This window comes from Ostrea edulis, chromosome 7, assembly GCF_947568905.1.
Source record: "Ostrea edulis chromosome 7, xbOstEdul1.1, whole genome shotgun sequence".
NCBI classification, from domain to species: domain Eukaryota; kingdom Metazoa; phylum Mollusca; class Bivalvia; order Ostreida; family Ostreidae; genus Ostrea; species Ostrea edulis.
Window position 1 is genome coordinate 69,489,762 of NC_079170.1, and position 14,720 is coordinate 69,504,481.

The 14,720-nt window shown below is 36.8% G+C and overlaps 1 protein-coding gene across 2 annotated transcripts; it reads left to right on the forward strand.

Annotated features, from left to right (window-relative positions):
- Positions 1-326: 326 nt before the first annotated feature.
- LOC125656317 (coadhesin-like) lies at positions 327-11,488 on the forward strand. Of its 2 annotated transcripts, none has more exons than XM_056145215.1 (7): positions 327-2,254; positions 2,915-5,207; positions 5,659-5,705; positions 7,593-7,784; positions 8,870-9,064; positions 10,541-10,738; positions 11,206-11,488. In XM_056145215.1, the coding sequence occupies exons 2-7, from the start codon at positions 5,080-5,082 to the stop codon at positions 11,421-11,423; spliced, it is 978 nt and encodes a 325-aa protein (XP_056001190.1). In that variant the 5' UTR covers positions 327-2,254; positions 2,915-5,079; the 3' UTR covers positions 11,424-11,488. The 2 variants fall into 2 exon arrangements, with proteins under 2 accessions (XP_056001190.1, XP_056001189.1); XM_056145214.1 differs by lacking the exon at positions 327-2,254 and having other exon boundaries at positions 4,497-4,824; positions 5,091-5,207.
- The last annotated feature ends 3,232 nt before the right edge of the window (positions 11,489-14,720 follow it).

A 14,720-nucleotide genomic window follows, 5' to 3' on the forward strand; every position in this document is an offset into this window, starting at 1 on the left:
AGTACAATTCGTGCCCATGGGAATTCCAACAGATTGTTGGAAGACCTAATCACAAAGACCACGAAGATATTGTCATTGAGGAAATGTAGCATATTTTTAATTCAGCTTGTGTGTATGTTGCAATGCAATGTTGCAAATTCTATGGTCGTTATAACGATCTAGTTCGTCAATACAACCTATCATTAGGTCAAATGCTGTCTGACGTGTTTCATACCGATTGTTCAGCCGTTCTTGGCACACTGATTTTGACTGCGGATAACTCTGTTTACTTGATCAGGATATAGGGCTTACGGCGGGTGTGACTGGTCAACAGGTAATGTTTACTCCTCCTAGGCACCTGATCCCACCTCTGGTGTGTCCAGGGGTCCGTGTTTGCCCAACTATCTATTTGGTATTGTTTATAGGAGTTATGAGCTTGATCAGTGTTCGTTATCTTCACCTTGCATATGTTATTTTATATATATATATATATATATATATATATATATATATAGGTAATCAATAACGTGTAAGGATGAAACAACCACCACTGATCGCATGGATTATGCTTACTCTTCCCATTTAATGACATCTTTATTTCTATTTCACATCATACGTGTTCCACTGTCCATTCTGATTGTGTGATACTAACCATTAGGAATCTGTTTCATATTAAAGTGCCCATTTTTCAGTAAATTACTGTGAACATTTTCATACCTGATGTTTTCATCTGATGCGAATGTTATAGCATATATTGTTTTTCTTCTCTTACTAGTACATTTGTATTTATCACCCTGTACAAATTTGCCCAGAGGACGTACAAGTCTAGGGGGCTGAACCATTAATACAATAAATCTAAACTATCCTGTCTGTGATATCAATGTAGGATTAAATGAAATGAATACTGTAAATGTATTACATTTGGCTGTGTATTTTATTTAGCGCCTTTGGCGCAACGCAGCTTCCGCTAAATCAAGTACATCGCTAAATGCCATCCGTAAATCTAGATGTTTAAAGTAATTCAGGAATGCACTAAATCAAATCTACGCTAACTTGTTGAAAAAACGATTTCCGCCAAATATCGTACACGCCAAATATAATACGTTTACAGTATTTCCTATGTACATTTTTTCTTAAGTTTAATTATGTTATGGGTCCTGTTTTGTTGGGGCATGAAGATAGTGAAATCTGTAAACCATTCTGTCTCCAGTGAAATCTGTAAACTATTCTCTCTCCAGTGAAATCTGTAAAGTATTCAGTCTCCAGTGAAATCTGTAAAGTATTCAGTGTCCAGTGAAATCTGCAAACTATTCAGTCTCCAGTGAAATCTGTAAAGTATTCTGTGAGATAGTGAAATCTGTAAAGAATTCTGTGAGATAGTGAAATCTGTAAAGTATTCTGTGAGATAGTGAAATCTGTAAACTATTCTTTGAGATAGGTCCTCAATACCCCTCGGGATCCGGGTTAAAATCGATCCTCAGTACCCCAACCCTCCAGATCTGGGTTAGATTAGGTCCTCAGTACCTCTTGCTTGTCGTACGAGGTGGTCAAATGGGGTGGTCCTTCGTATAAAACCGCAAAACCGAGACCCTGTGTCAAAGCATTTGTGGCACGATAAAGATCCCCCCTGCTCAAAGTCCGTAAGCGCCGAGCATAGGCCTAAATTTAGCAGCCTTTCACCTGCAATGGTGATGTCTCCATATGAGTGAAAAATTGTCGAGAGGGACGTTAAACAATATACATTCAATCAATTCCACTGAGAATAATGTTACAACACGTTTAAATAATCATCGGATTTGAAGTGGTAAAATCTTGACTTTGATAGAGAAATAGGAAATTTTGTGATAATGAAATTTTTTTTATTTTTAAAATAGGTAGTTTATGTTGAGAGAAAAAAATTAATTTATATATGATACAGAAATAAACAAATCGATAATCAAATAACGATTGTCCTCTAAACATCGGCATAGCATGAAATATTTTCTTATCTCACCTTGAACCGTGTATGATATAGCCTAACACTACTGATAAATGTATGTGTGAAAGAAGCCAGTTTGTCATCTGTTCTTGTCTCGAATCTCCTAGGGCTTTAACATGAAGTTGACACTAACATTATGTTCTACACTATTCCTTCACTGCCTTGGATACTGTTTTGGAATTCTACTTAATGATCCTCAGTTGTATGAACAGAGGTTACAACAGCTGGAGTCGATAGTCCATCAACAGAGTTCGAAGATATCTGATCTGGAGTCCAAATTAGCAAATGCACCCAGTAGTGAGTAATGAATCACTTCATATTGTATAATGTTATGGAACATCATATCTATTTGTCTTTTCCTGAAAATCATCCTGATCAAGATATAGGGCTCACGGCGTGTGTGACCGCTCGACAGGGGATGCTTACTACTCCTAGGCACCTGATCCCACCTCTGGTTTTTCCAGGGGTCCGTGTTTGCCCTTTTTATTGGCATTGTATTGCAGAGGTGGGGTGAGGTGTTTATGATGGAATGGATTAATCTTGCAAATTATATATATTCAAAATAGGATAGAATTAAATTTCCAATTGATCAAATTTTCAAGAAATACATTAAATTGAGAATCATCAATTTTTTTTTGGGGGGGGGGGTATATCTTTGGTCTCTAAAGGTAATGGAGGCACACAGGATGTATGAGAGGTGAAGATAATGAACAGTGATTAATCTCATAATTCCTATAAACAATACAAAACAGAGAGTTTGTCAAACACGGACCCCTGGACACACCAGAGGTGGGATCAGGTGCTTAAGAGGAGTAAGCATCCCCTGTCGACCGGTCACACCCGCCGTGAGCCCTATATTCTGATCAGGTAAACGGAGCTTTCCGTAGTCAAAATCATGTATATAAACCTATTCTTAATTGAAATACAAAATGAACGAATATAAATTATTTGTTGTAGTCACTAACCCTGTGTATTTCACGGCCTACTCCAGGCAGACCCTAAAGCCGGCCGGTCATCAGAACATCGCCTATGACACTGTTTATCACGATTCCCACAATGCCTATGATAGTAGTACTGGATTTTTCACTGCTCCCATCCAGGGGCTATATGTTTTTGCGTGGACCACAGAAATACTGCATGGTTACATTTTTGACAGTGAAATTCTGCTGAATGGTGCTTCACGACAACGTAATGGCTGCGATATGGTTGGCGCTACCCGAGGTTACACCACATGTACCGGAGTCGTTCCTTTGGAACTTAAAGTTGGCGATGTTGTTAATATCCGTTCAGTCTCCAGTAATTATGTTTTGGGAAATGGGTGGTCCTCGTTCACTGGATGGCTTGTTAGATAAAGATAACATAACAAAGATTACATATTCTAGTAGTTGTCGTTTTTATGTGGCTTTAGAATATTTGGTTGGAACAATGCTGCATAATGTTTTCTTTGAAGAGGAGTTTTGCTGACAATCTACTTTCCTCTTTGTACAGTACGTTTTATGAAATGAATTTTTGCTACTGAAATATATCAGGGGCCTGGACACGATTTGATCGGAATTTTTTCAAATTATATATAGAATGCTTAATAGAAAATATCATGTTTTTAAAAAACAAAATGAGGTGTGACAAACACTAGAAACTGTTTAATGTTGTTCAGAATTAAGTTGTAAATTGAAAAGGCAATGAACTTTTACTAGAATGTTTAATCTTTGTAAACAAAAACATGGCAAGAGCCTTGTTTACATAACAAAGAATTATGAGCTCTGTATATCTCACGTAACTCGACAACTGATATTCAAATGTTAGTATACCATTAGAAATACCTTAGTTAATTTGTAAATATTAAAAATGAAAAAATACTGTTTGCTACTGGCAATACAAAGCATTTTCATTTTTTCAAAAAGATGTTAACTAATGTTAGAGAGTATCATCATTGAATGTCATAATCCCACCCTCTGAGGGGGGCTGCCCCTCAGTTGAAGATCAAGAGGATACTTTCATGGACTATTAATAATTGTTTGTCCTCTTGTATATGTGAGCCTTTCAATTAATTCTAACATTGCTATCACCAATAGCTACATTTTTGTACAATATGATTACAATGTATAAACCTATAAATATTTTTTTGAATATGTGTGTTGCATCATACATGCCCCTTTAATGCTTTAGTAATTCAAATTTGAATTATAAAGTAATTGTAAATCCGATTTCTTTGCAGTTGGACAATATGATACAAATATGGCGACAGTTGTATTTAATTCCATAACAACATACAGCGTCACACTATCTGGTCATTTCCGAAAAATGATTGTGGGTTTTGACTCAACCAGTTAACCTAATCTATACTTACTTAATTCTAGTTATATATATAATGGTACTTTACAATCACCTACTATTCAACGTTTATCATTCACCTTTGGCTAAAATAGAAACTAGATAATAATAACAAAGTATATTGTTATCATTTATAGTTGTTACAATTTTGTTTCTGAAGACATTCTGCGTTTCATTAACTGCTACACATTCTTGATATAGTAAAAAAAACAAAAAAACTCAAATAGGTCCGAAATTAACATCTCAAATTTGCCTCATAAATTATTTTAAATTCTTCACGATCCACTCAATGCTCTCGGGGGCACCTGTCACGACGTTAAAGTATAGTTGTAAAGAAGTGAATGGTGTGTTTAAGTTGTAATGCTGGTGCACGTACCTACTTTTCGGGTGGCGACAGCTTTGAGATATTCTATATAACGGAAGTACAGGGAGTCCCATGCGACGTTTACGATGTCCGGCATCATTATAACCCTGTCGGTATTTGCGGCATTTGTGGTTCTTTTCCGACAAAATGAGGGACACATGATTCAGAAAAGGTAACTTTCTAGTTGTCAATATATATCTAATTATATAATTAATTATTATCTAATTTTAGACAGATATATTCATGTAAGTATTGCACAATTACTGACCATCGAAACTTAAATAAAAGGAGAGAAAACAAAGAAAATCGTTCTCTTTTTTATTTCAACGGTAATGAGTTTTTCTTCTTTTGGTTTGTGAACCTATTGGTAAATAAACATTGACTTTACATTATCCCCCAAATGTAAAGAAGATTCTTAGTTTCATGTATGTCACGTAGGAGCTGCAATATCCACAATGGTATCTACTACTACCGATGTACTAACTACCATCAGGAGAAGTACCACATCTACGAGTCCTGTGGACTGTTTGGCTGGGCAAGATGTAGACGATCAAGGTAGCGTTTTTCTTCTATTAGGCCAAAAAATTAATTAATAGTTTCTCGGGCCAAAAATTTCAAATTCTGATGAGGTAGGTAGTTATTTTTTACTTGGCTGTAGCATGAGTTATCTTTCCTTTTTCATATACATGTTTATAATATAGAATTAGCAATGACAATTTTATTTTTACAAAGAATAGCTTCACATTACTTACTATTAAGTGTATGCTATAATTCATAAACACCTGCACATCAATGAATATGCATTCAATTATTATTTGATTAAAAAATATATACTTACAATTTTATCAAACTCTTCTGAAAGTTTTAAACCAATATCTATAACACAAGAGTTACCTTATTTACATAAATAAACAAATTATGCATTTTGAAAAAAAAAAAAAACATTGACAATTTTTAGAGAGAGAGAATATTTGTTTTATAAATGATATTTAATGCTTCATTACAGATACAGATCCCGAGCTAACTATGCCACGTGTACAAGATCCTGCCAGGGTAAACAATGAAATTAACATGGTATTCTTAATGAATTTAATCCTGCAAGTGTAGAACAATGAAATCACCATAGTCTTCTTAATGAATTTAATCCTGCAAGCTTAAAACAATGAAATTAACATGGTATTCTTAATTAATTTAATCCTGCAAGCTTAAAACAATGAAAATAACATGGTATTCTTAATGAATTTAATCCTGAAAGCTTAAAACAATGAAAATAACATGGTATTCTTAATGTATTTAACCCTGCAAGTGTAGAACAATGAAATCACCATAGTCTTTTTAATGAATTTAATCCTGCAAGCTTAAAACAATGAAATCAACGTAGTCTTCTTAATGAATTTAATCCTGCAAGGGTAAACAATGAAATTAACATGGTATTCTTAATGAATTTAATCCTGCAAGCTTAAAACAATGAAATTAACATGGTATTCTTAATGAATTTAATCCTGCAAGCTTAAAACAATGAAATCACCATAGTCTTCTTAATGGATTTAATTCCGCAAGGATATAAACAATGAAATCACCATAATCTTCTTAATGGATTTAATCCTGCAAAGATATAAACAATGAAATCAGCATGTCTCCTTAATGGATTTAATCCTGCAAGTTTAAAACAGTGAAATCAACATGTCTCCTTAATGGATTTAATCCTGCAAGGTTAAAACAATAAAATAACATAGTTTTCTAAATGAATTTAATCCTGCAAAGGTGAAATAATGAAATCAACATAGTCTTACTACTCAGTGAATTTAGTCCAACATAAATCTCTCGCTGTTCTTCCGATAGTCTTACTTCTTAGTGGATTTAGTCCAACAAAGATCTCTCGTTTCCCTCGGGTAGAATTCTAAATGATGGGAAGAATAGCGTACTTTAATCTTCATTGGACACATTAAGATGTGCTATTTTGACATGCAAACTATCTAATACAACTGAGTATGGCAGTTCTTGTAGTTAACAATTCAAGATCACAATATTGTTTTGTCAGAGAGCCTTATTATTCTATATTGTACTAGATTTGTCAGAGGGCCCTAATATTCTATATTCTAGTAGATTTGTCAGAGACCTTATTATTCCACATTGTATCTATGAGGGGTTAACAGGAAATAATGTCATAGACTTTACAATTAAACTCGATTATAGCGATGTACTAGGGACAGACAATTTTGATTCGTTATTTAAACGTACAATATAATTTGCTATATCCAAAGAATTCATAATATGCTTTATTCATAATTTATTCTGGTCGACCAAACATAATACCAAAACCTGATTGATAATCGTTGTAACGTATACCGCCTTTACTAACCATCTTATATATGTATAGCACCTACCCAGATATTTAGGGGCCCCGGGTTCGGATCCTGGTCCGGTTCGTTGTATTTTGCCCCGGGTTCGAGTCCTGGTCCGGTTCGTTGTATTTTGCCCCGGGTTCGGATCCTGATCCGGTTCGTTGTATTTTGCCCCGGGTTCGAGTCCTGGTCCGGTTCGTTGTATTTTGCCCCGGGTTCGGATCCTGATCCGGTTCGTTGTATTTTGCCCCGGGTTCGAGTCCTGGTCCGGTTCGTTGTATTTTGCCCCGGGTTCGGATCCTGATCCGGTTCGTTGTATTTTGCCCCGGGTTCGAGTCCTGGTCCGGTTCGTTGTATTTTGCCCCGGGTTCGGATCCTGATCCGGTTCGTTGTATTTTGCCCCGGGTTCGAGTCCTGGTCCGGTTCGTTGTATTTTGCCCCGGGTTCGGATCCTGGTCCGGTTCGTTGTATTTTCTCCCTTCCTGTCACATTAGATAGTATATGGAATGTTTACTATGATGACCACCCACTTACTGTGATAAAATAAAACATCATATTAAGAAGGTTCTACTGTTTCACCACGATTGATATGCAGTGAATGGCGGTTGGAATTCCTGGCACCCGTGGAGTACGTGGGAGGCATGCAGTCGAGATTGCGGGGGAGGAATTCGTCTGCGGTATGCCATTCGTTACTGTAACAACCCAACACCCAAAAACGGCGGTAAATCCTGCCCAGGATCGTATAACAGGAGTGCCAGTGAGAAATGTAACGTTCAACCTTGTCCTGGTAGGTATGAACTGTCTGACGTGTTCCATACAGATTGTTAGGTCGTTCTTGGCACATTGATATTTACTGGAGATAACTCCCTTTACCTGATCAAGATGTAGGGCTCACGGCGGGTGTGACCGGTCAACAGGGGATGCTTACTCCTCCTAGGCACCTGATCCCACCTCTGGTGTGTCCAGGGGTCCGTGTTTGCCCAACTTTCTATTTTGTATTGCTTATAAAAGTTATGAGATTGATCACTGTTCGTTAGCTTTACCCTGCATAACTAGTCTCATCCCTGTTACAAATATTTTCATAAATAGTAAATCTGCATGTTTGGTGGTGGGATGCATAGATTGAGAGTAGGAACAGATATGAATTTACTTAAGCAATAAAATGTCTTAACGAGTGATGAAGGTACTAGCAACCATTGCAAAAAAAAAAAAAAAAAATCCAATACCCACGTTATCATTTCATCATTCATCTCTTTTTATTCATGTATCTATTTTTTAATGTTTATTCAAAAAATATAAACTAGATTCAAGTGCTAACATGTCGTATGGTTGATCCATTCATTTCGTTAAACGGGACAGCTAGTACACCCCTTGATATTGACGACGCTCCATATTTGGTAATGATTTCGCGCACATGTTACTAGAAACTGGATCGAACTTGTTTGCAACAAATATGAATTTATTGTGGATAGGAGAAAAGATTCAGTGAATGTACCTATCAGAGTCAGCATAGATTTAGCAGTTATCCTTGGGTTAATTTGAATTGATTATGCACTAGTAAAACGGGTAGATGTAAATTTCATGATCTTCAGGGTAGAGGTTCTCACTCCAAGATAAGGTTATAATTGGCATTTAATGTTTATGTTTAAAAAGTTGTTTTTTTTAAATAGCATCTTCATTCATGCTATTCATACTAAATTAAAACTAAATTAATATTTAGAGGGAGCAGGTAGCCCTTTGCTAAAATTGTAAATTTCATTATCCCATGGATAGGGATTTTGGTTCCAGGGTGTGGTCAGACCGTTAAAAGGCCTCTTCTTAAACAACATTTGTATTTTTTCTCCCTTTTATCATATATACACTGTTTTACAGTGAATGGTAGCTGGGGTACATGGCAGTCTTGGAGTAAATGGGGGGAGTGTAGTACGAGCTGCGGAGAGGGAACACGAACCAAGACCAGAAAGCGTTACTGCAACAACCCAACTCCTAAACATGGCGGAAAGGCGTGTCGTGGTCGTAATTCGAAGCGAGTGAGTGAGAAGTGTGCGATAGTGCAATACTGTTCAGGTACGCTACCGCCGTTACAATACTGTTCAGGTACGCTAACGCCGTTTTAATACTGTTCAGGTACGCTACCGCCGTTACAATACTGTTCGGGTACGCTACCGCCGTTACAATACTGTTCAGGTACGCTACCGCCGTTACAATACTGTTCAGGTACGCTACCGCCGTTACAATACTGTTCAGGTACGCTACCGCCGTTACAAAACTGTTCAGGTACGCTACCGCTGTTATAATACTGTTCGGGTACGCTACCGCCGTTACAATACTGTTCAGGTACGCTACCGCTGTTATAATACTGTTCAGGTACGCTACCGCCGTTACAATACTGTTTAGGTACGCTACCGCCGTTACAATACTGTTCAGGTACGCTACCGCCGTTACAATACTGTCCAGGTACGCTACCGCCGTTACAATACTGTTCAGGTACGCTACCGCTGTTATAATACTGTTCGGGTACGCTACCGCCGTTACTACCCAATTGTTGCTCACTGTTCAAAGCAGATTGACGCGTACGGCATTATAAAAATGTAAAGAATTTGTCAAATGAATGTTCAATGAACGATTACATCTTTAGGAAAACCTTAAGGAGGATAACCACATCGCCATAATGGCTGACTTGAAACTTGAAGGAAAATATAAATATCAGCAACACGTGCACAGTACATATGTATAGTTAAATATGTGTTAACGTGTAGATTATTGATCTGTAGGTCGTGGGTTCAATTCCAGCAAGAGGTTTCATTTTTTTTATATTACTTTCTACTGAAAATGCATTTTTAACAAAATAAGATAAATTTCAAACTTTTCAGTTTCAAATTATTATTATTTATATCCTCCACTTTTCATCCATATCAGATTTCTCTGGTGTTATTCCTCCTTAAGCTAAATCTCGTGCATGAACCTGATTTTAACGTGTAATTCCGTTCCTCTACAATACGATACTTGTGTCGGAGTGAACGATAGACGGAGGCGTAGTTAGATCGGATACGATGGGAACTCCCTGAATAAGCAGCAAGTTATGGCGAAGCCCTGATGGCGGGTGGATTCCGGAGGACGTGAAATTCATATTTTGCTCAGATAATTTGCAATGATTCTTATGCTTTAAAAAATTGTAGTGGAAATTGCACACTTTAAGAAAATGCATACATTGCTGTTTAATTTGCTTGTTATATCTGTAAACGCTGAAAAGCCGTAGAGAAAGGACACGCGACGTTCTCTCCTCGATACGAAATGTCACATGATTTTTCCACCTCAATGGAAATGTCATGCTTTTTGTTTTATTTTCGTATTTTTATTTTTGCAAGTGGGTGTGAACACTTAGGAATATGAATGTACGTCTGACTAGGAACTATATTAGGAGAGTGGAATTGCACCGTACTCTACGTAACACGTCTAATTCTAATCAATTTCCCTTGCACATACAATGTATAGGTATTTCCCACATTGTTGATGATTAGATACGCCGTATTTTATGAACAGTAAACGGAGGCTGGAGCAGTTACGGTTCCTGGGGCACTTTTGGTCCATGTACAAAGACTTGTGGGGGCGGTTCCCAAACCAGATATAGATACAGAGAATGCAACAACCCCAAACCGCAACATGGTGGACGGCATTGTTCTGGGACATCAGTTTTATCACACACTACGCCATGCAATACTAGTCCATGTCAAGGAAATGGTTTGTATTCCAAATTGGAATTTTTTTAGATTTTATACTTACAATGTACTCCATGCACCTGTTGAAAAAGCTAATCAGATCGAAATCTATAAATTGTATATAGAATATTTGAATGATATTGTTGAAACAAATTACTATGCTTTCAAACTTGTTAAAATATTAATATATTATTTTATGACAGGCGCAATAATTCATTGCAAAACGTAAACTGTAGATCACTTTTATTTCGCGAAATCCAATTTTCGCATGGAACAATGATGTATTTATATTCACGAGACATAACGTTCGCGAATCATAAAATATCCATTGCTTAAAAGTTTTCTATGCGTATGAGTTTTTTTCACGAGAACTAAATTTTCGCTAAACGATAGTCTCGCAAAATTACGCGTAGATATCTTTCTCACGAATAGAAAGTGATTTATGATATGAATTTAACAACGTCAACAAATCCTTGTTGTTATCATCAGCTGGCAATGAAACCAGTCTCCATGGCAATGAAACTGAGAACAACAATTTGACTAAAGATGGAGGGGGCCTGGATAATTCACCAGGCTTTGGGAACGAAACAGTCAATAATAATTCGAACCAAACATCCAGCAGTCTTCACAGCGGCCAGGATTTCAATCGTACCGAAGCTGCAAAAACTGAAGACGTGTTGGATACTACAACAATGACTACACCCTGAAACAGTTCAGATTCCGTACCAAGTACGTGCTGAACGCAGAGCTCAATAAATTCTGGTGTCGATAATTCAGTGATTCATTTTATTACACATATGTAAAGGGTTTATGGGAGTGTATCAAAGCGGTCGTGCATAAGGCGTCGTTTTCGGATATCTATTACTACAAATAAAGTAATTATCTGGTATAAAAACAAATTCAAATTTTTTAGCATAAAAATGAATTTTTTTTTATATCAACCAAGTCCATGGGCCGTAATTGTCACCTCCGTAACATAAAACCACTCTCTTAATCACACAATGCAATAATCACTCTCTTAATCACACAATGCAATAATCACTCTCTCAATCACACAATGCAATAATCACTCTCTCAATCACACAATGCAATAATCACTCTCTCAATCACACAATGCAATAATCACTCTCTCAATAACACAATGCAATAATCACTCTCTCAATCACACAATGCAATAATCACTCTCTCAATCACACAATGCAATAATCACTCTCTCAATAACACAATGCAATAATCACTCTCTCAATCACACAATGCAATAATCACTCTCTCAATCACACAATGCAATAATCACTCTCTTAATCACACAATGCAATAATCACTCTCTTAATCACACAATGCAATAACAGATGGAAAGATTAACACTTTAACTGCGTCTTCTTCTTTTTTATCAATTGATGTTAAAAAAAAAAAAAAAAAAAAAAAAAAAAAAAAGCGTATTAAATAATTACTCTTCAAGTTCATGTCAATATCCACATACATGTGTCATTGATATTCGCAGTGGAAATAACGATCAGTGATCAATATCATAACTCCTATAAGGAATACATAATAAAGAGTTGGGAAACGTTGACCCCTGGAACAGGTCTCTAGGAGGAGTAAGCATCCCCTGTTGACCAGTGACACCCGCCGTTAGCCCTATGTCTTGATCAGGTAAACGGAGTAATCCGTAGTCACAATCAGTGTGCCAAGAACGACCTAACATTCGGTATGAAACACGTCAGATAGAAGTTGACCCAATGGCAGGTTGTATTGGCAAATTAGATCGTTATAACGACCATAGAATTTGCGAAATGCTGACTTTAAACGAGACTGTTGAAACCCCTGTAACATCAACTTGTTTGTCAGTAGCCTGCCTCGATTTAAAAACTGATTAAATGCAGAAAAGCTCTTGCACATGCGTATCGAATCAGTTGAGATATATAAACACCATATGCAGGTGATAATGGATACTGCTACATAAATATAGAATTTTAACGATGCAGAAGCTGATGTCATCTTGTTTGTCATACAGTTGAGTTGTTAGATTGCCGTTAATGTTCATTTTCAATGAAATATCCAAGTGTGAAGCAGATGTGGAGGACTCTGTGGTGTCTTTTATCTCGAGTTCACAGGGATATATCGATTGGACATATGAATGAAAATTATTATTGTAAGTAGATAAAACGTCGTTGATATATCTAAATGTCGAGTTGAAGAGATTTTTTTCCTTCTTATGTAGAAGCTTTGGAATAAACTTCACTTCATAAGAATATTAAAAAAATGTCAGCTCAGAAAGGAGCAGAATTTGTGCCAATGGGAATTCCAACAAACTGTTGGAAGACCTAATCACCAAAGACTACGAAGATATTGTCAATGAGGAACCCCACATTCACCAGAAATTATGTAAATTAAAATACTATTTGATAGAGTTCTGTGTTTTGTGTCTAATTTTGATCAGGATCAAATTTGTAGAAACACTAGACTACACATTGTGTTTACTCTCTCTCTCTCTCTTATGTATATACGATGTGATTTGAAATTATAATAACTACCTACATTTTTTAAGTAGATATATGACAAGTACAGTGGAGGGGCAGTAGTATGAAAACCGCATTCAATGCAGCTGTTCATTTAGTTGGCTAGTTGTATATTGTTAACGTCCCGCTTGAATTATTTTTCCCTTATTGCCGGTGAAGGGCTGTAATATTTGGGTCTATTCTCATCGTTTACGGCCTTCAAGTAGGGAGGGGTCTTTATCGTGCCACACCTGCTGTGACATGGGGCCTCCGTTTTTGCGGTTCCGAGGACCTATTCTAACCCGGATCCCCATCGGATGAAGTTTGAGGTTGGTTTGATTCAAATTGATTGTTAATCCATTCTAATCAAACCAACCTCGATAGGTATGCTCAGAAAGTTACACTAGAACAGACGAACAGCTTTTACAGGCCAGTGAAAGGAGTGCACCTGTCCGTCTCTGTTTAAAGCACCAATCGATTTAAAATCAAACACATACATATTGTGTTTTCCATATCCCTCCGTTACTGCATCTACAGACTTGGGGGTGGAGATGGGCTGGTCATTGTTTGTAGTTGATTTCATTGATACATTCAAAGCAACCCTGCATTATTCAGGGTATCTGATTCAAGAAATTACATTGTATACAAAAATTGAACAAGCAAGTGTGATTTTTTCCCCTCAAAATTATTTAGGGTCAGAGTGAACTTCATGAAAAAGTTTGAAATATGCATCTCAGTGTGGTATCCAGCATTTAAAAAGACTTCATCACTAAAACTTTACAAGCAGAAAGTTTAGTTGGTTTTTGTTTTTCATTATTGGTCGAAAAATTACAAAAGACCTGTGTGCCTGTTTCTTATCCCTAATCTCAGGCAAGGTCTACTAGCCTGCGTTCTCTCTCTGGTGTTTCATATAACAAAGAGCGCATACAATAGGACAGAACTATTTTAAACACCACAATAAGATGCATGTACTTCAACTTCCTTTGGATTGATCGATGTTTTCCGCCACACTCAACAATTATTCAGTTGTTTTGTTTTGAACATATTTTATTGTACATACATGATATACAAAAGGATCAGAAACAAGTTCAAATAACTTACGAGTTCTTCTCCTCGTTATTCAGTTATCTGGTGGTGCCCGGTTTTTAATGGTGAAAGAGAGAACCCAGATACAACGTACCTAGGAAGAGACCACCGACCTTCCGAAAGTAAACTGGGAAACTTTCTCACTTACCGACGCGAGCGGGATTCAAACCCGTGCCGACCAGAGGTGAGAGGCCGTGTGATTTTGAGCGCGATGTTCTAACTACTCGGCCCTCACACTAGGAAAAAAGTGCATTGGTTGATCATGATCAAAAGTTATTTAAGGAGAAAATGCTCAATTGCTGATAAGCCTATTATTACATTAAAGAATGTGGGTTTTCCCTACCGATTTGTTATTTCCCTGATAGAAAGATAGGATTTTGATTCTCGGGTGGACGCTACATAAATAAAAACTTAGAATGG